At 51.0% G+C, this 21,110-nt stretch overlaps 3 protein-coding genes across 3 annotated transcripts; 1 reads left to right on the forward strand and 2 right to left on the reverse strand.

The window, feature by feature from the left end:
- On the reverse strand, window positions 1-1,031 carry ETH_00002625 (uncharacterized protein; the record flags this gene model as incomplete). Its single annotated transcript, XM_013373322.1, has 3 exons — window positions 1-31; window positions 224-405; window positions 774-1,031. Coding segments are annotated over 3 exons (471 nt in total), but the record flags the coding sequence as incomplete, so codon positions are not given.
- A 6,446-nt stretch (window positions 1,032-7,477) lies between these two features.
- Window positions 7,478-10,592, forward strand: ETH_00002630 (uncharacterized protein; the record flags this gene model as incomplete). Its single annotated transcript, XM_013373323.1, has 10 exons — window positions 7,478-7,501; window positions 7,781-7,886; window positions 8,016-8,116; window positions 8,459-8,488; window positions 8,627-8,692; window positions 8,954-9,007; window positions 9,289-9,357; window positions 9,531-9,589; window positions 9,756-9,816; window positions 10,179-10,592. 10 exons carry the CDS (start codon window positions 7,478-7,480, stop codon window positions 10,590-10,592), a joined length of 984 nt encoding a protein of 327 aa, XP_013228777.1.
- A 1,026-nt stretch (window positions 10,593-11,618) lies between these two features.
- ETH_00002635 (uncharacterized protein) lies at window positions 11,619-12,727 on the reverse strand (the record flags this gene model as incomplete). The annotated part of the gene is made up of 3 exons (XM_013373324.1): window positions 11,619-11,641; window positions 11,819-11,992; window positions 12,319-12,727. 3 exons carry the CDS (start codon window positions 12,725-12,727, stop codon window positions 11,619-11,621), a joined length of 606 nt encoding a protein of 201 aa, XP_013228778.1.
- Between the last annotated feature and the right edge of the window lie 8,383 nt (window positions 12,728-21,110).

Raw genomic sequence — 21,110 nt, forward strand, 5'->3', positions numbered from 1 at the left:
TCCCAAAATAGACCCTAGGTACAAGTAGGACCTGCAGCACACAAAACCCTAAACCCTAAACCCTAAACCCTAGACCCTGGCTCGGCAGCAAGCCCTCGGCCCCGCCCCAGCGACCTTCTTCCCAACGGCGGCCGCGGGGCGAAGCGCAGCAAAGCCGCGCGGCGCCCAGGCCCGGCCCAAACCCCAAACCCTAAACCCTAAACCCTAAACCCTAAACCCTCACCGCTGCTTGGCGACAAGCGCAGCAGCAGACAAGCAGCAGAAGATGGCCACGGAAGCCAGAAATGCTGCAGGCACCACTTGGGGCCCCACATAAAAGTGAACTGCTGCTAAATAGTTGCCAGCTAGCATTCCATTAAGAAAGCCAAACCCCCCGAAGTACAGCGCCCGCTCCCCAGTCAGCATCTGCACACAAAACATTATTAAATTAATTAAATTAATTAATTAATTAACTAACTAATTTAATTAATTTAACTGTTTATTTGCTCGTTTAGTTGGGGCACTGGAGAGAAAGGGGGCGCCAGCAGCCACGGAGCCGCGAGCCGCAAAACGCTCCAGCCATCAAACCCTAAACCCTAAACCCTAAACCCTCGGCAGCAGCAGCGGAAGCAGCACAAGCTGTAGCAGAAACTGCAGCAGAAACTGCAGCAAAAGCTGCAGCACAAGCTGCAAATTCCACCCGAGAGAACCAGATACAACAAAGAAACACCGAAAAGCAGCAACCCGCAGCAGCCGCAGCAGCAGCAGCAGCAGCCGCAGCAGCAGCAGCAAACCTTGGACTCTGCGTGGGCCTTCTGGGAGGAGAAGCTGAGGGCGAGGACGCATGCGAGGGAAAGGAGGAGGGCGAGGAAGTTGGGGAGGGCGAAGCAGTTGAGGTGTACGTACACCCCGAGGGCCGTGGCCAACACGTTCGAAGTCAAAGCCGCATAAATCTTCGCCAGATGTTTTTTTTGCAAATTCGAAAGTGGAGAGAAGTCCAGCAGCGAGCGCGCGGGCACCGCAGCAGCCCCCAACACCCCAAACGCCTCCATCTTGCTCCGCCGTCCTGCAGCAGCAGCAGCAGCAACAGCAGAGAGGCAAGTGGAGCGGAGTGGAGGGGCTTTTGTTTCAGAAAGATGAAAATGATCTCGAATTCAACTTCCGGGGAGCCGCTGCGCGCCCCGTGAGCTGTACATACACCTCAACGGCGGAAACTGCACTTTCACGAGACTGCTGTCCATACACTGCAAACAACCAGCAGCAGCAGCGCCACGGGAGCAGCAGCAGCAGCGCCACGGGAGCAGCAGCAGCAGCGCCACGGGAGCAGCAGCACACCACGGGAGCAGCAGCAGCGCCACAGGAGCAGCAGCAGCAGTTCGCGCCACGAAACGCAAAGAAAAAGCCAAAAGGAAGCAAAAAGCTGCGCGCATGCGCCGCAGCAGCAGCAGCAAAGGCAGCACCAGCAGGCGAAGCTGTCTCGCCCTCTGCTGCTCTATCCGTCGAATTTGACGGTCAAAAAGTTTAAAAAAATCGAGAAACGTCGAGACGGAGGCAGCAGCAAAAGAATTCACAAAGAAACGAACTGAACACGGAACGCAGACTGCGCACGAGCAACGAAGGCTTCCAGCGCCTCAGCGCCTCGCCACCAAGACTAAAAGGAAAAATAAGCAAGAAAATATAATTAAAATGAGAAATAACGCAAACTAATCCAGCAAAACGCACAGAATTGACGGTGTGAGGAACTGCGAAAGAGGCGGCAGCTTCAGGTGTATAGACAGCTCCGAACGCGTACCGATGCACTTGCAGAAAAGAATATCTAGGGCGTGTTTAAGACGTCCAGTTGCATTACTTTCCGAAACTTTCAATTTAATTCGATCGGCCTTGCTGAAGCAGCACACCCGAAGCGGATCTTCTGCGAGCCGCAGCAGCAGCAGCAACAGCGCACTGAACGGCTGTTGGCTGCGGCTGCTGCTGCTGCATGGTTTTCGTGTTATCTCGTTTCTTCTAATCCTTTTTTCTTTAAAGACGCGAAAACCCTCTCTGAAAAAAGGCTTTTATTCCTGGGGATCTCTTCCCTCGCTTACCATCACATGCACCACCAAAAGGCTTTCCACATGTTAAAAAGCTGTTCTTCTAAAAAGGGAGCGCTGTTAATTAGGGGCCCCTTCGTTGCTGCTGCAGTTTGCAGACGAAGCACTTCTTGCTTCTTTCCCCTTCTGCTGCGCCTTCCCCATTCACATCTGGGGTGTACGTACACTTGGTGTAGACTCTCCAGCCTGTCCTGAACGCCGCCGAAGGGCCTTTGTCAAAAGTTTCTTAATTAACTTCTGCTTCTGGGCTGCTGCAAGTCTAGCAGCAGCGCAGTGCGGTGTCTGTACACATCTTGTGTGTGCGCTCCTCTATGCAGCACCAGTGCACGTAGGGCTGCTGGAGCAGCAACACAGGTGCTCCTGCAGCAGCAACACAGAGGCTGCTGCTGCAGCATTACAGGGGCAGCTGCTGCAGCAACACGGCTGTTGCAGCTTAGCTTTCTGTGCTTCAGCAGCTTCCGCGTTGCTGCTGCAGCAGACAAAGCTAGGGGGTTTGCTGCCGCTGCGTGTAGCCCCTTAGTGCAGCGCAGCGCAGCTTAGAAAGCTTGGGCACCTTTAGACGGGCAGCAGCTAAAAAGAAATTTAAAGGAATTATCGATTTGATTTTGCTGCTGCTGCTGATTCTGCTGTTGCTGCTGTCCTCACCCCTCGTCCTCTTCCTACTGCTCTTTCTGGTGCCGCTGCTGCTTCTACTGCCATGCTGCTTGCTTGTTGCTGCTGCCCTACTGTGGCATTTCTCCTGCAGGCTTGTTGCTGCCTTGCTGCTGGCGCGTTGTTGCTGCTGCTGCTTCGCTGCTTCTGCCTTGCTGCTGCGTTTTCCCCTTCTCGTGGCCTCTAGGTACAGCAACAAGCACTAGAAGGTACCTTTCTTAGTTTTCGCCGGTGTGCTTTGGTGCTGGAGAAGTGTGTAACAAGTCTGGCAAGTAAATGTACAATCAAATCTGATTATGGATCTGAAACAAAATCTACACATTTTTATATGTCCATAATATGCATATATATTGGTAATCTGTTATGCATTCGTACTAGTATACGGGCAAACAAATGAATGAAAAACTAGCAGCACACATCTAAACGTAGAGAATGGGCACTAAGGCTTTTTCATAATACGAATAAAATGGATTTATTAATTTTGCTTATAATATGATTTACAAGCGAGTGCATTAAGCTTTATACATGGGAAGTCCTGGCAAGCGGCAAATTCCGCCTCGGCGGCGCTCAAAGGAACTCAACTCCAAAAGGAATCCTCTGCAGTCCCGCTTTTGCTGTAGTTGCAGCAACAGCTACTGCTGCTGCTGACTGGGCTGCGGCGACCGCCGACTGTGCTGCATTTGTTGCTGTTGCTGACAGAGCTGTTGCTGCTGCTGCTGTTGCGAGTACTGCTGCCACTGCTGGCGCCGGAGTCGGCACAGCGCGTGCATGCGGTGAGTGGGGCTTTGGGGCTTTCCTGTTGAGGTCTTGTGCCAGCTTCCCGTCTCGATACAGCTTCTAGTTCCCTTCCTGATCCCGCTTCTGCTGCTCTTCAGCCCCGCAGCAGCAACAGCATCCTCAGCTGCCGCAAGTTGATGGGTCTTCCCTTGACAGCGGCTATGCGGGCCCTTAAGCCAGGGCCCACAAAAGGAGGCCGCCGGAAGGGGGCCTTTTACAGAACCTATCAGCTCCAGCACCTGGGAGAAGAATCTCTATTCAAACAACAAATGCATCTGGGGGCACGGTCTGGCCTCCTGTGGCTTCCTAGGGGCCCCCTAGGGACTTCCTGGGGGCCTCCTAGGGGCTCTAGGGCTTCTGGGGGCCTCCTCGGGGCATCATGGGGCCCCATGGCGGTTCCCGAAGACCCCTGTGGCTGCGGCGCCGGATATGCATGCAAAGGAGCTGGCGCTTTTCTGCTAGAGTGGGGCCTAGGGGCGCCTGGGGAAGCAGAGCTTAGAGCTCGCGGGTCCCTAAAAAAATCTTTTGAAGGTCTCTAAAGAGAAGCATCCGCTGCAGGTAAAGGCGCCTGCAGGGCCCTCGCTGTGCGCTGAGGCGCAGCTAGGCAGCCTGTAAGGCTGCCGCACGTGCTACAGCAGCTGCAGCAGCTGCAGCAGCTGTAGCAGCGCTCGCCAGGTCGTCGGGTTGCAGCAGCAGTACTGCGCCATGGGTCCCGGGAAGCAGCAGCAAAGGGTGGTCTTGCTGTGTTGCTGATTTATGACTTTCTTTGATACTAATCAAGGTAATTAGCTCTAGGGTCGTTGGGGCTGAGCACCACTAAAGAAAACATGGTTCCCTTGCAGCAAGGCCCCCCAAGACTGGGAAGACTTGACTGCTAGGCTGCCGAGGGTTTGGGGGGGCTAGAGGGCGCTTTAGTTGCCTGTAGGACCAGCGACGAACAAATAGGAGACAAAAAAGAGACCCACAGCCAGCAAAAGAAGAGGCAAATGAGGAAACAAACAAATACACAAAACACATGCAGAGAGGGGGGAGAGCTAGAGAGGAACTAAGGGTGGAAATAACAGACAAATGGAGAGATATGGCAGAAGAGTGACAAACTCAACCAGCAGCCTGCCCCACTGGTACACCTGGCGCCACAGCAGTGCTGCTGCAGCGTTGCTGCAGTGCGGCTGCAGCGGTGTTGCAGCGCTGCAGCCTAACCTGCCTCCCGCGTGCAAGAGTGTGCTGGGAGTTGCTTTGTGGGAGCCCGAAAGGCCCCCACAGAGGTCTTTAAGCGGTTAGTTTGGCTGTGGGTTTTGCTGGTGAGTTTTAAGTTCGAAACAAACTTAAGGCTTCTTGCTGGCCATTCAGCTTGCCTAAAAGCCATTCAACGCCTCTTTGCATGTGTTTTTTCACTTTGCTTGGTCTTTTCCCCCGGGAAAAAGCCCTCATGTTCCCGGATTTTAGCGATTAAGCCTCCGCAAATAAAGCAGACTGATTTGTTTGCAAATGTGTATTCAGTGAAAAGAAACATGTGCTTCAATAGGGAGAAGAGCACGCAATTCGCTGAGCCCTTGTTACTTCTAGTCCCCTCGAATAGCAGATTAAATCCCAGCCAGACGTTCCAACCAGTCCTCAAGACACTCACAAAGTCCTCAAGGCACGTGCAAAAGATAAGTTCTGCTGGCTTCAAATTTACTGGCAGCAAAGCGCCTGAAGGATTCCAGCCACGCCGGTGGCTAAAGGGGGGCGGTTCGGCTGTGGCAGCAGCAGGAAACAGGAGTTTCCTGTGGTTCCTCTTCGGGCTCTGAGCCTTTAGTCAAATCCCTTCATATGATATGCCAATATATCAGTTTTCGCCCCACTCTGCATTATTTACAACATATATATCGTCGCCCTTGCTTCTCAGAATGCATGATATGGTAAAAGTTTGTTTCAGCCTTCACCTTATTTAAAAATAGGCGTTTGCGTTTGCTTTGTGGTTGGCGCTACCCGTGCGTTTGAAACAGCGTGCTATCTGCTGCTACTTCCGCAATCCCTTTCCATTGCTTCTCGTTGCCTCCTGAGCGCATGCACGCGTTTCTGTAAGCGTTTTGCAGCGGTAACAGCAGATGCAGCAACGTGCTGCTGCCGCTGATGAGACGGGCTACGCTGACCCTGGCGGGGAAGCCTTACCTGGGTAGCACTTCTGGGGTCGCTGCAGATCTCCCTAGAGCCCTAAAAGTAGACACTTCGGCCTCCCAATGCATTCGTTTGTGCTTTATATGAGTACTTAATTCGGCTATTCAGCGCAAAAATTGCCGACTGCACGCGAGCGGGGGTGACCCCTCAGAGAACGAAAGTTATTAGAAAAGGCGGTTTGCCTTCGCGAGAGAAGGCTTAAGCTTTGTCTGGCTGCCCACTTTTCTAAGGTGCCTCGTGCGCACACGTTGTGGCGTAATCCTGTGCTCTAGCAGACTTCTCGGCAGTTGGCGCGCCTGTGGTGATAAGGGAAGAATGAATTAAAAGAGATTCTGCTGATCCGCATTCGGCAACCTGTTTCAAAGAATATTTTTCCAAAATTCATGGCTTTTGCCTCAAGATCCAGTTTGCAACACTTCAGCAGCGCACACTGATGCCCTGTGTTCCGGAAAGGAGGTGTCTGAAGGAGGCATTAAGAGCCACTTCTTTGCCGTTTTCTTTGCGGACAAAAGAGGGGTCTCCCGTTATTTTAACATACTAAATCGTTTATTCTATTTTAACATACTATGTCATCAATGCGATTTGCCTGCATAGCGCATGTGCTTGTTGTTCTCCCTCCTAATAGAAAGCTAGTTAGAGCGTAGGCAATTCAGTGTCGCTGGCGCAGAGAGCGGGCGAATAAGAATAGCCTTTACATTTCCCCCTTGCCAATCTTCTATGGCTATTCGTAAAAAAAGAAGGTAAAACATTCGGCTTTCTGACAACAGCAGTTAAGATTATCCTCTGAATGCCTCAGCAGTGAACTTTGCTGTAAGCCCAGCGGCCCCTGGCTTCGTGCAATTCACAAAAGAGGCGATGGATGGCCCATCCCCTTATGAGGAAAGCAGTCCATACTTTTCTACTCACACAAGCCTAACAAGAGTTGTCTCTGCTACTAGCTAAAACACCTGGAGCCCTTGGTCTGGCAGATGGACGCCTTCTTTCATTGTTTCCCCTCGCAGCCCCACTGCAACTTGATCTTCCCTGTTTCAGCACAAACTTATTTGGTCCCCAGCTCTAAAGCACAGGCAGTCCAGAACAGATGATGTGCAGCAGAGTGCAGTACTCATGCCTTGTTAAAGGTCTTTATAACTTTCTCGCTAGGCGGAGTCCATCGCGAACATGAACTATGGCGCAGCCTATTGAAATAGGAGCTCCATTGAAGCGCACGGCTGTTCGTTGTATAAGTACTTGTTTTATTTCACTTTTTAAAAGGCAAAATGTGGCAAACATTGGTTGATTTGCCGCAAGCGGCAAAAGTACTTCGAATGATGACCAGAAAGAGTTCCGTGCTTGCAAAGTGCTGCGCTCGTCGCGCACCGAGGAAGCCGAAAGGGCGTTGCCTGGCGGCAATAATAAAGTTACTGGATATTAACAAATTCATTAGTTATATTTTGAGGCAGATGAGGCTTCTATGTAGCTTCCAGACAGAGCGGAAGCCTTCGTTTCCTCCTGCATGCGATCGGGATCTTGCATCACTGCCACCGACTCGGGGCACAGCTCAACTGCTGCGGCTTCTTTCGGTCCTTCTGTGATTTCTGAATCTTGCTTCTATTGATATTCTCTTCAAACTTCGTCTTTTGTGCTCATTCATTCGATAGAAACGCTGATGCGAAGCAGTATTACAGACAAGCGGGCGCCTCCCTTCCCCAGCAGCCACTGCCTGCGCCGATTGGCAAAAGGAGCCACATCTTATTGAAGAGCCGCAGCACACCCAGCTGTGCTCCTCTCTACACAAATATCAGGGGACAATAGGCTTCTTTACACACCCAACTGCTAGCATGTTTGAGTTTCTGAGCAGGCTGGTGGGTCTGCTGCTGCTGCTGCAGGTGCTACAACTGACAGTCCACGGAGGATGTAGTTCTCAATGATGACTTTGTGCTTCTTTCACTTACTGCTGCCTCTTTTCACCCGCGGCGGTTGAGCTTTGATGCCTCCACAGTGGCTTCAGCGCACACCATTCATGCAGCGGCAAGCGGCTGGCTTAATTGCATGAACGCAGGCAGCAAAGCCAGCCCAGCAGCCTAATTTAGCAGCAGATATGACCCTCAAGGCCCACAGATGTGTGAATTTCTCTCTCGCAGTGCTCCAAGCACAAGAACGCTCCCCTGGAGACGGAGCTGCGCCGTCAGCGGAAGGCCCTCAAGGCGATTGACAAGTTTGTCCATAGCATTCAGAAGAGTTTAAAATGTACGCTTCCGAGGTCCACTTGTCATATTCTGGTCACTAAGCATTCAAATTCGTCCTCGGGCGCTGTCCGCTTCGTAATCTGTACAACGAAATCCAGTGTGTCCTGTCGCCGCTTATGTTTCCATGCAGATTGGGAAAGAAGTGGCAAATCTCTGCGCGTTGGCATCAACGGGTACTTTTACGACAAGCCCGTTTACAAGCGCCCAGTGGAGGAGATCGGCGCAGCCCTGGTGAGGAACTTTGCACGGATAAACGTGCACTCCGCAGTAGTGCAAATTCATATTTGGGTGTTGAGCTCGTTTCATTGCTGCGCATCCATTTCCACTTAGGTATTCCTAGCTCAGCAGTAGCTCAGCAGTAGAAAAAAGATATGAAGAAAGCTGTTACGGAACACATGGAGTCAATGAAGTTGAAGTTCTTGAAAGACTAGCGTTCCTGTCGCATCTTGTTGGCACATTATTTGTGGATGCGAGTGTTTGCGTTTCACATTCGCATAGTTGCATCAGGTTGTGTAGCAAAGTTATTATTAATTGATTTATTGCACCTCTATTTTCTTTTTTCGATCTCTGCAGGACTCGTTCAAGACGATATCCTCCTCGGTGGTGAGTCTAACCTGTGCGTGCTTGTACTTCTGGAGTTTTCCTACAGATTTTTCATACTCTGCCCTTAGTTCTATAAAATAAACGTTTATATTTTGAGTGACTTGATGCGTGTGACGCCTGTGTTCGGGTGATGTACAGAAACCACAAGTGGACCTTATCAAGGAGGCTAATGTAGCCGCGGCGAAATCAATCGCGAAGGTTGAAGTAAGGGTTCCTGCATGCAGTTAGATTTAGCTTTTGTGACTCTTCTGGGCTGCGTGACTTGCAAGCTATTCCGAGTGGAAATAAAGGCATGAACCAGCTTCGAGTTCTTTGAAAGACCGACCATTGCTCGGTCAGGGTGCCAGAAGAAGAGTAGGCTTCCGCTTTAGCTCTAGCCACCTTATTTTCGTGGCTGCTGTTGCGCGGCATTCACATACGGCGTTTTTTGCATTGTGCATTCTTTTTCTGTCTGTCGCGTTACAGAAGGCCAGCAAACGGAAGAAGGATGCGGAGAAGAAGTTACTGCGGAAGGAAGCGGTGAGCAGGAGGTCCTACCTAGTGCATTCAGATCCACCAATAGAGCGGCACATTTAGCTTTGCATCAACAAAGCCATGCGGCAAAAAGTGACCAATCTAGAATCCTGGGAATAAAGCCATCATAGTAAATGGACGGGGATTATTGGCTTCGGCGCCCACACAGTGCTTCCAAATATGCCATCGACACCCTAAGCCGTTCCTCATCTCCGCAGCGTAACGCCAAATTGTGAATATCTGTATTTATTTGTTTAGCTGGCTGTGAAGGTTGGCTCGGTTTGCAGGCGCTGAAGAAGCTCCAGCAGAAAGCTGAAACTGGCAAAGACCCGCAAGCCGTGCAGAAAGTCAAGACGGTTCGTCGGTGACGAACTCAGCCTTGCCCTTTTGAATGCATATTTGAGTTTGTGAATGTACATTTGAGCTTAAAGTGCCACGCATGGTCGGTCTAGATCCTAGAAGTTCCTAAAAGCAAGAAATAAGACGACTAACAGCTGCTCGCGCCACCTGTTGCCGCCGCTGCGCGCAGGCGGAAGATGAAGTTCAAATTGCACGGAATCGCCTGCAAACGGCAGAGGCCGAGCTTGTGTAAGCGTCGACCCATTTCTGTTTGCCCAGAGGAGCGATTTGGGCGTGACCTGCTTGATCTTTACTCTTACTAAAATTTCTGCAGTTCTGACTACCCCATTATAGAAGAAACGCTTATTGGATTAAGACAGGCTGTGTTGCATGCATGGTCTTCTTGTGAACGCAGGAGAGAAATGCAACAGACGATGAACGGAAGTGCGCCGGAGGCCGCAATGCAAGTTGCACGGGTAGGCCATTGCTTGCCAAGAGTTCAGGATCTTGACCTGTTCAGGATCTTGACCTGAACAAGGTTTATGCTGCATGTCCTCTTCGCCGCCGTTTGCTGCTGCTGCTGTTGCTGCTGATTCTACTGCTGCATTTGTCGTCAATGAGCTCACTTAGCAAGATATCAGGGGCTGCTCAGCGCTTATGACGTTGTCCCTTCACAAGCTACTATTAGCATGGTTCCCTTTGCTGGTTTCGCTTTCCACACAGCATAACAGCATTATGCTGACATTTGATGGTGATAAACTTAGTAATTTCAAGTGCAGGGTATAATGTGTCCAGCGCAGAGGTTGTTGCTGTTTGTCTTGTGGCGCCGTTTGTGTAGGCTCTGGAAGCGATGATTCTCTTCTTGGTAGGGTCAGGAGTGGATGTGGCGTCCGTGCGGGCCTCAATTCGTTTGCTGGAAGAGACACAGTACGTGTCGCCGTTGACGGCGGCTGGCCACCAGCAGCAGCAGCTGCAGCAGCAGCCGTACACGAGCAGCAAGGTGGACATGCAGCAGATGCAGCAGTTCCCCAACAGCCCGCGCAGCACCAGCCCCGCAGAGCCCATGAAGAGGACAAATTCCCAGTCTTCACGCCCCCACAGCCCCTCTGACCCTGGCTCTCAGCAGGTAACACCAAGGAAACCCTACCCCTCCGGCGACAGCCAGCGCCTTCAGCCAACAGCCTCCAACGGAAACCTTAATGACTCAGCCAGGCCCCTTGCCTCCCCCACGAACCCATTCGCGTCAGACTAACACACAGCAGATGCGCTGGGGGCGTTAATGAAAAGCAATGGCGGGGTCCAGAGCCAAGAGGGAATCGTAGGAAGGCTCCTCTTTGCCCGCAGGTGACTTAGGGCCCAATATGTGTGAACATATGTGTATATTATATGTGTACGTGTACTTGTATATATATAGAGACGGATATTGAGAGCGGATGGGGTTAAGCAGTAATGGTGAGGGGGTTAAGTGCGCTCCAAAAGGACGATCCGCTACAGTAGCAGGTAATAAGGAAAGAGAATGATGAGACCGCCATCTTCTCTGCTGTTACAGTTCTACAATTAAAGCGGTGGCGAGTTAGGGTGACGATGCAGGGAAATGAGGTCGGCGGTGCCGACTCTGCCCTCTTCGGCTGTTTATGACTTCCGAACAATTCCTTCAGTTGGAACCGTTTATGCAGTGGAACTTGCAGCAGCAGGCACACCTGTCACTGCCGGTGCTGCATCTGCAGCGGGGCCCCAAAGAGTTCTGCAGACTCTGCCTCTCGCCGCATTGGCCATTTAGGGGGCCGTGTGTGGCCCCTGGCCGCGCAGCTTTCATGCGGCGGTTTGCATGCGGGCTAGGGCCCGCCGAAAGAGCAAATTTATTTCAGGGACTGTTGCGGTGCACTGGACACTGTTAAAGTCTGTAACGAAGACCCGCGGGTATCTCTGCTTATCGACACCGAAGAAGAACGGCACAAACTGCAACACAAGCTGCAACGCCCGTGGGCAGCTCGCGGACTGCTGATGAGACTGCTGCCACTTCTGTAACGAAAGCGAGCTGATCCCACGGTCAGCTGGTGTACACCAACTCTAACTCCATAAGTAATGGACTTGCAGCGGTGAAAGGCCCGCCAAATGCATAAACCACCTGCCTGCAGAATATGTGGGCTTTCGGCGCCATTCGTTAGCCGGGGCCTACACGCGGTTGGTCGAAGTCTGATAAGGAGGAACACAAGGAAAACGGATTAAATAAAACACAAAATGATGTAACGGTCGAATAGGCAGGAGCAGCACTTACTTAAAGCTGCTTCTGCAGCTCGCCTGAACCAAGCAACCAATGCAGGGAGCGCGAGTTCGCGGCTACAGCAACGATCGATGCGTGAATATACATGACAAGTGACCCCGAGCAATAAGTGGTATTGCGTTGCTTGGACAGCATAGATGCATATTGTAGAAGTACAGAAATTGCATTCGAAGATGTTTCCAAAGTCAGCTCACGTTCAGAAAGCGAAGCCAAGTGCTTGTTGAACTTCTCCATCCGCTGCCGGTGTGTCAGCTCCAGTTGCTTCTTGATTCTCTCTGCCTCTCGCGCCTTCCGAGCCAAATAGAATGCCCTTTCCGCCGGAGTCCAGCGCGGATTCATCTCAGCTATGAAGGCCTCCAATTCATCCGCTGCAGCATCACCATTGCAGCAGCAGCGGCAGCAACATGCGCACATGAATCTAAACGAATAAAACTAGATGGAGCCAGACATGGGCAATCAGAAGGACAGGGGCTTCACTTCACTTTGTGCAAATGAATATAATGAATTGCACACGATCTGTGACACGCAGATCAGACGCAAAGACATCCAGAGAGCCAAATGCACAAGCACGGCGGACGAATACGCAATATCTGCGCATTCTACAAATGCAGCAGAGTCCAAATAGCTCAAAGAAAAGGGCAAGGAAGTAGCAACACAAAGTTAATCGAGCCAGAATGGCACAGGGATGCCGCACCTGCGTCTGAGGGTTTGGATGGATCTCTGCTGCGACTGCGGCTGTCTGTCCTTGCTTTCGATCTTTCTTCTCCCTCGTCTTGTGCAGAAGTTTGTGCAGCTGCGGATGCTTCTTCAGGGGAAGCAGCAGCTTCTGATCCGGCGTCTGCTGCTCCTGCTGCTGCACCGTCTTTGGCACTAAGGATTGCGTCTGCAGGCTTCTTGCCCTCCTGGATTGCTGCTGCTGCAGCAACAGCTTCGGGGTCATCTGCAAGCTCTGGGGGCAGATCAGCTACTGCTGGTCCTGTTTCCTCCTCGTTGTTCGCCTTATTTTTCTTCTTTTTCCGGCGTTTCTTCTCGTCAGCCGCGATGGCTTCGCTGTGTCGCTTCAGCTTCAGAGTTCCGCGAACTGCTGTTTCATAGCCCGACATTTGCGCGTTTGGTAAAAGAAGGAAACGACAATGGGAACAACAAAACGGCAAACGGAGGCCGGCTTGGCCGCAAGAAGACGCCGGTCTGCAGTAATTCTCTGCTGTCGTTATTTCAACTCGTTAACTCTTCTTATTATTTACTGAGTCGATATTTCCGGCTATTAGTTCCTCTCCGCGCTTTCTCCATAGCCCAGAAGGAATATCAACATCAGCACGAGGACCCCTGCGATGACAGACCACACCCTGCCCACTTTCCTCCGTTTAAAGTGATTGGAAATAAGAAATTCTCCCTAAATTTGAATTTGTGTCCCAGAAGTATGCTAGGCATTCACAAACCAGAGAGAGAGATTACAGGACATGGTGATGGGGCCCCGGCGAGTGGCCACCACGCATGTTTAGCTCACCTAATATGTTTGTCGCCAAATAAACCTCGTATTCCATTTTAGTTTTTAGCTGGATACAACAATATGAGCTAAAACTACGAGCTGCGGAGGGAGAACGGCAACGAGAGGAACCGAAACGGAGATAGGAGGTTACACCTTCTCAGCCATTTCCATCAGCCTGCATCATGGGTTCTCTCTTTTACAGTGCATTTATTGTTGGTAGCATCCTTAAGCTGTTCAATCCCTGTGGATGAACGGTTCTCGTGATTGGGGCTGCAGAATGCATGCAGCCCGCTCATACAGTGTCTCCAGGGTTTGAGCAGATCCTTTGGAAAATTCGGTTTCTGCTACAAGCAACCCTCAAAAGCTAATGAAGTACAATATTGAGCTTCACATTCACTTCATTATTGCTCAACCATGAAATCTGCCATTTTCTGCATCTATGCACTCCTATGTTACGCGCAAGGTGTTGGGTTCGGTGGTGGATTTTGCGCTTGCTCACAGTGAATGTCTGTTCTTCACTTTGGGTTTTGATAGCGTCTTGTAAGATGCCAGACACTACAGCTTTTCGTTCTGTGTACTGCATGTACCGCAGTAAGTATTCCGGCCAGCTGCCAAGAATTTGCACAGTTTTACTAGAGATTACGATAGATTCCTCGGCTTTACATTGGCACGCTGCTGACGACTGAGCGTGGTCACGGTTTGGGCTCCTTCAGAGGCGTCCTCGCAAATCGAAGCGGGCTTTTGGATCGCTTAAGATCCTGCACTCTGCTTTCAATTTGATGCCTACATGTTATCTTTCTGAAGAATGACGATGTCTGAAGGGTGACTATGCCACATCTCAGCGGTTCCACCTTTCTAGTACTCGCTTGAGCACCAAGCCTCTCTCTTTTGTGCTCTCGCCTTACTGCCTCCTAGCCTCGTGGCGTACAGAGGCCCTGCAGTATAATAATCTCGACACCAGATTGAACCAATGGCTATACAGCAGCATTCGACGTTTATTCTATTTTGAAGTACTTTTGAGGGCGTATCAACAGGCTTTAAACACGTTTACTTCTCTCGTTTCTTCTTCACGTATTTGCAACGTGATCGGCGCTTCTTGGTGTGGTGGGACACGCCATCTGGCAGCCTTCACCTTAACCTCCGCTGTACAGCAACCTGCAATGAAATGATAGCTTTCTGGATCAATTAGTAGTGTTGTGTCTATTGTGTTCATACGAAATCTAGTTTTGCCCCAGCAAATGATGCTTTTCGATAGCAAGCAACATCTGTAAGTGTTAACGAACTACAAGTTACTGGCTGTCGTGAATTAAAGCTTAAAGAACTGGTCACTCATTATGGCCCGTTCTGATAAGCCTCTGCCAAAGTCGTATCGCCAATCGGTTTAGAACTATTATGAGTCTTGTAATCTCCTTCACTTCCGCTGTTCAACTTGATACCCTTGCAGGCGAGACGAAACAGATTGAAATCAGTAAAATTCAAAATTTGTCGCTGGGGAGACACTTTCCAAAGGTGAACACCAATGCATTCATGACGAGCTCTAAATGAAAGTTCTGTCTCAGTAGAGAGTTCCCACGCACTGGGATGATTCCAGGCTTCTTCACATAGCAGCTTTTGTAAAGTCCACCCATTCCGTTCGATATGCGCTTCCGCGTTAGCGAACTTTTCCTAGAGGTTTATGAACCCTTCACAGCATTGCTGATATTTCTACTAGACTCCGTGCATTCCAACTCGAGTAGAGGCCGTAAGACAGAGGTATATGACCATTAGTTCAGAAGGGCAGCATGAGCGGACAAGGGTGCCTTTTGGGCCAAAAGGGGCAACTCCAGCATCCCACGCAAAGATAAAGAGGACTCCCAGGTGGCTACGGTGAAATCGTGTGATTGTATAGCTAGGTAACATCGCTATGTGTGTGTGTGTGTGTGTGTGTGTGTGTGTGTGTGTGTGTGTGTGTGTGTGTATGTGTGTGTGTGTGTGTGTGTGTGTGTGTGTGTGTATGTGTATGTGTATGTGTGTGTATGTTTGTGTGTGTTTCGACTTGCTTTTGTGTTCTTCTAGAGAAGTGTGAGACCGTGTTTTCGTCTGTTCTTGAAGTCAGCATGCGGCTGCATCCAGCTAAATCCATAGGCTGCCACCAAGGAAATTTGTACAGTGAGTTTGTCGCATCTGCAAAAGGAGTTCGGCCTAATCAGACGATAACACGGCAAAAAGCGGGACTACATCTGTGAAGCAGATCATATTTAAGAGAGTTTATGCTAGAATAGCACATGCAACCGTTAAAGAGAAAGTCTGCGTGTTCTGATTCTGAGGATGACCACGATTGTGGCCTGTTTCTTCCAGCTGCATCTGTTCTCTCATGGGCATATCTTTCTGCCTCAGTGTCCAGGCTGCGCACCGCAACTTCAGTGTCTCTCGCAAACCCTAAAGCACTGGTCACTACTGCAGAGCACACCAGGCTTAAACGCCAGGAGAGTAAATCTTTTGTGTGGAAATTGTCACCATTAATTGCGTCAACATTGGCGTTCTGAATTACGTGACTTTGAAGGCTATATCTGGTTTATACCGCAGTGCCGAACAGTAAGTTTTGCAACTGACATGCATGTGGCGTGCAACGACGATGTGATCTACCTCGAATCGTCAGCGAACGCCTGACCAGAGCCGCTCAGAAACATTAAAAGTCCGCTTTGCTATTTCTAGTTAAGTGAATTTACCTTTTTCTTGCGGAAAATTATGCTATCATTATCCGATAACAAGTCTTTCTAGCAGTTATAGGCGCTGCTCAAGTCTAGCAACTATAACCGTCTCGCTTTTTTCACATCTCGCGCGCACCGCCCAAATGAAGCCGCCACGTCCTGCTACCCTTACTTTTGCTTGGCAGATGCCCAAGAGCCTGCGGTTTGCTCGAACCACGGTTTTCGATTTCCTAGGTATATGCCTTTGCTCCCGAGCTGTAAAATCTACATTCCGAGGTAGGCCCGTAATCACATGACTACCGAGGTGCCGCGACCTCGTTGGCCCTGCATTTGAAAGTGGCTAGCGGACTTTCGCAATGCTGGATGGTATAGAAAACTTTCCTCTCAGGTTTCCTGAATCAGACACCCGCCTCGAGGCGAGACAATTCGAGAGCGCACAACAGGAAATCTTCGACAGTTAATGCAGTGCGCAGGCACTACAATGGGGCTTGCTGATGGCCTTTAGGGGAGAGCTAGCTGGCGACGTACAAGAGGTTAGCACGGTGGCACGCACATAACTTGTTACTAGCAACGAAGTGAGGCAATTTATAAGCAAGATTGCATGTGTAGACCAGGAGCGTCTGCGAATACCCTAAGGTTGGAGCTGGCGATGGCGTCGGCACCGGTGCGGGGCACTGCCTATTGTAGTGCACAGGCACTACAATGGGGCTGGCTTGCCGCGACTCCTTGTAGGTTGCTAGCTAGCTATCATCTCTAGGACTAGAGATGATGGCTAGCTAGCGACCTACAAGGGGTCGCGACACTGGAGGAGGACAGAATCCTCTCAAGGGGATAAAAATGAGAAAAATGGTCTATTAGTTCCAATGAATACGTGAAATGTGCGGAAATTATGTGGAGACTGGGGCTGGCGAAAGCGCCGGCACCAATGCGGACCTCCTCCCCATAGGGCCTAGGAGGTGAGCTCCGAGAAGGGGGCGAATCGAAGAGACAGATTTGAAAACACTTTTTATAATTGTTGTATTTCGATGGAATAAGGCTCTAAAGACCGAGAAATGGGGCTATACTAGGCGTAGTATGTAGACCTGTTAGAGGGGCAGAAAGCAGCGTAGTCGCAGCAGTAGGCGCCGCGCACTACACCTATAGTCCACAGTGGCTTTTGCTGAGACTACGCTGCTACCTGCCCACGGATAGGGCTCCCATTGAAAAGCTTCCTCCTTTCGACGCATTGTCCATGAAATAAGTACCAAATTACCAATGATACCAGTTATCTTCAAACTTTCGAATCGACTTTTCTTAAAGTTCCCCACCTCAGGGTTCTTGCTTTCGTCAGAGTTCATGCTTTCTTGGCCCTGTGCGGGGGTGGCCCGCACCGTTGCCGGCGCTATCGCCAGCCCCAATCACAGACACGTCTAGTTTACACATGCTGATTTGCCGACAGATTGTCTTACTTCGTTACTAGGAAGAAGTTTTCGTGCTCTTTCAGCGTCTCAGCCTTTTACGTGTCACCCGCCAGCTAATCCGTCATGGAATGCTGCCAGCCCTGCAGGCGACGGAAGCTAACGGATCCAAGCCGCTACGTCTCTCAAGGAGCAAGATGAATTCGCGCCTGAAGACATCTTGGCTGACGGCGGTTCCAAGCACGAAGTAAAGCTGAGCATCCTGTAAGGTGGTTAGCTGGCTCCCAGGTGGCTTGATCTTCAGGGGCCCCCCGCCACTTGACGAGTTACTGGGCGTCGGCTCCCGAGCCACGCTGGTTCATGATATAATCTACCTCATACTCCTCTGTTCGATTACCTGTTGCATCGCGGATAGGGCGCCAGGCGGCATCGGCTCCCTGGGGAACCAAGTCGAGAGGGCGGCGGCGACGGGGAAGTAAATGCGAAATATGGAAAACGTTGTGGCATTCATAGGTAGGAGGAAGATCGAGACGGTAAGCGACAGCCGCTACACGTTCGTTGACTTCAAAGGGTCATCGGTAATGGGGCTTGAACTTAGGGCAGCTCTTCAAAGCCGGTAAATGCTTGCTACTGAGCCAGACCTTGTCACCCACTGCATACTCCACTGCTCGACGCTTTGTGTCTGCGTAGTGCTTCTGCTTCCACTTTGCCTTCAGGATGTGACACTGTGCTCTGTCGCAGAGCCGCCGAGGAAGCTTAGTCATCTGAGGAGTGAACGTAGTGGCAGACGCGCCTACGATATCAAGATTCGCATCAGTCAGCGGATTCTCGCCAATCATAACCTCGAAGGGAGAGAGCTACATGGATGAATGGCTTGTCCTGTTGTAAGCAAGTTCCAAGGCCAGATGCAAACGCTCCCGCTCGCGTTCGTCAGGTTGGATGTAGGTACGAAGCATCTGCTCTAGTGTAGTGCAAAGCGCCTACTGCTGCGACTACGCTGCCCCTCGAGCAGAGCCAATGATCGGGACCTAACGTTGGCCCACTTCCTTGAAACAGTAGCCTATATATATAGACTAATACAGTTATTTTTAAGTTTCCAAAATCTGTTGTCGTTCAATTCGCCTTACTTTGACCCTAGTAGGAGGGTCCTGTCCTCCTCCAGTATTGCGACCCCTTGTAGGGCGCTAGCTAGCTATCTTCTATAGGTCACCAGCAAGCCCTATTGTAGTGCCTGTGCACTACAACTTCTTCCCTTGCCGGACTGAAGAGACCTACCCTAAAACACATAATTTTTTACCTTGTCAATCTCTATGCTCCTCTAAAGCTAACGCCGTGAGCGCACGCGGTGCGCAGCGCTCCCTCCCCCCTCCTCATTGAAGGGTGCCCTTGCTGTAGGCGGTGGAATGTGACGGACCCATACCTCTACGCCTCGGAAGGACCCATGTTGTTTCGAGCCTGAAGACGTCTTCGTTGGCGGCGGCGCCAAGCGCGAAGCAAAGCGGGGCAGCCTGTAAGGTGCTGAGCTGGCTCCCACGTAGCTTGATCTTCAGGGGTCCCGCGCCACTTCACGAGGTACTGGGCTGCATCTCCCGAGCCGCGTTGGTCCATAATATAGTCGACTTCGTATTCCTCTGTGGGATTGCCTGCCGCATCATGGATAGGAGGCCAGGCAGCGTCGGCTGCCGGGGGAACCAAAGCGGGAAGGCGGGGGCGGTGGGGAACTAGCTGCGAAACGTGGAAAACGTTATGGCATTCATAGGTGGGAGGCAGAGCGAGACGGTAAGCGACAGTTCCTATGCGTTCGATGACTTCGAAGGGTCCGCGGTAACGGGGCTCGAACTTAGGGCAGCTGTTGAAAGGCGGTAGGTGCTTGCTCCTTAGCCAGACCTTGTCTCCCACTGCATACTCCACTGCTCGGCGCTTTGTGTCTGCGTAGTACTTCTGCTGCCATTTCGCCTTCAGGATGTGACTCTGTGCTCTGTCGCAGAGCTGCCGGAAAAGCTTATTCATCGGAGTAGTGAGCGTAGGAGCTGACGTGCCGACGATATCAAGATTCGCAGCAGTCAGCGGGTTCTCGCCAATCATAACCTCGAAGGGAGAGAGCTAGATGGATGAATGACTTGTTGTGTTGTAGGCAAGTTCCAAGGCCGGAAGCAAACGCTCCCACTCGCGTTGGTCAGATTGGATATAGGTACGAAGCATCTGCTCCAGTGTGAGGTTAACCCGTTCAGTTTGGCCGTCACTTTGGGGATGGTAGGACGAGGACATGCACCGTTTGATGTTAAAGCGGCGACAGAGTTGGTATTAAAGATCCGACTGGAAACGGGGGTAGCGGTCCGATATGAGCACCTCTGGAAAACCGTGATAGCGGATAAGACGGTCTGCGCGAAGCTCCACGGTGTCTGCTGCTGTGAGTGACTTCTTTGCAGGAACGAAATGAGCCATCTTGCTGAGGGAGTCGACCATGACAAGAATCGAGTCGTGCCCTGTCGTTGTAAGGGGAAGATCTGTGATAAAGTCAAGACCCACGTGCGCCCATCGACAAGGGATGAGCAACTGTTGAAGAAGGCCTGCAGGCTTCTGGTTAAGAGACTTTGACGCTCGACAGTGAGTGCATGACTCAACATAAGCAGTAGTGTAGGCGCGCATTCCTGGCCAGTAGTAGTGCTTGCTGAGAGCCGCAAAGGTCTTTTTCTGGCCTCGATGGCCGGCTATCACATGGTCATGTGAATGCAGGACGTGTGAGCTTCCGACCATGCGTGGCCATCAGCGGGGTCTGCGTGTGTCTTCCTTGTGGGTGTAAGGTGTTCCGCTTCCGGACCGGGTTTATGCGGCAAAGGAGAAGGTGAGGATGGCAGAGTGCTTTGTTTGGGTCGTCCAGCACCTCTGGCCAGTGCCGAACGGCTTCGATGTTGTATTCTGCAGGTTTGATGTCTGCAACAGTGATGGTATAACCCAAATATGCGATTGCTTGCTTGGCAAACTTGCATTTGCGGAATTTTGGGTAGAATTGATGCTTAAGGAAGGTTGTGAAGGCTTGTCGCAGAAGGGAAACGTGCCCAAAAAGCTGGGGGCTATAAGTACGCCAAATTTCTTAAATGTTCCAAAACCATAGTTCTGCTTTCTTGACCCCGTTGGGGAGGTGTCCCACACCTGTGCCCGCGTCATCGCCAGCCAGTACCTTGTCAAGTGGCGTAAAACACCCGAAGACCAAGCCATCTGCGACACCGTTCACCACGTTACAGGAAGCCCGGCTTTGGTGCATGCTTGGCACTGCCTCCAGTGCAGCAAAAGTCTTCAGGCTCGGACCCGCACTTCCCCTTTCAAGGCGTAGCGGCTTGAATCCGTCAGCGTAAGCCGCCCGCATTGCAGGCAACTTTTCATGCAGCGACGAAGGGGAGGGGGCGCTGCGTACCCGCATGCGCTCGTGCAGGCTCTATATAGTCAATGCATTAGCAGTAGAGGCATACAAACACTGCAGCACAGCAGAGCGGTGAAGAGAACTCAGCAGACATAGGAGAGAAGCGAGGTAACCGGAACATTAAGGAGAGATCAAGAAAAAGAAAGTGATACAAGAATAGAAACTGAAGAGTGCAAAAATAATGTATGCTGGGTAGACCTATTCAGTCCTGCAAGGGGGGAAGTTGTAGCGCGCAGGCACGACAATGGGGCTTGTTGGTGACTTATGGAGGATAGCTAGCTGATGACCTATAAGAGGCTTGCACGCTGAACGAGCACAGAAACTTCTTATTAGTAACCAAGTAAGGCAATTTATAAACAAGTTGGCATGTAGTGCGCAGGCACTACATTAGGGCTTGCTGATGTAGTACACAGGGACTACAATAGGGCTTGCTGGTGACCTTGAGAAGATAGATAGGTGGTGACATCTAAAAGGTTAAGAGGTTAAGAC

The sequence above is a fragment of the Eimeria tenella genome, genomic scaffold (assembly GCF_000499545.2).
Source record: "Eimeria tenella Houghton genomic scaffold, Eth_scaff133, whole genome shotgun sequence".
Lineage (NCBI taxonomy): Eukaryota > Apicomplexa > Conoidasida > Eucoccidiorida > Eimeriidae > Eimeria > Eimeria tenella.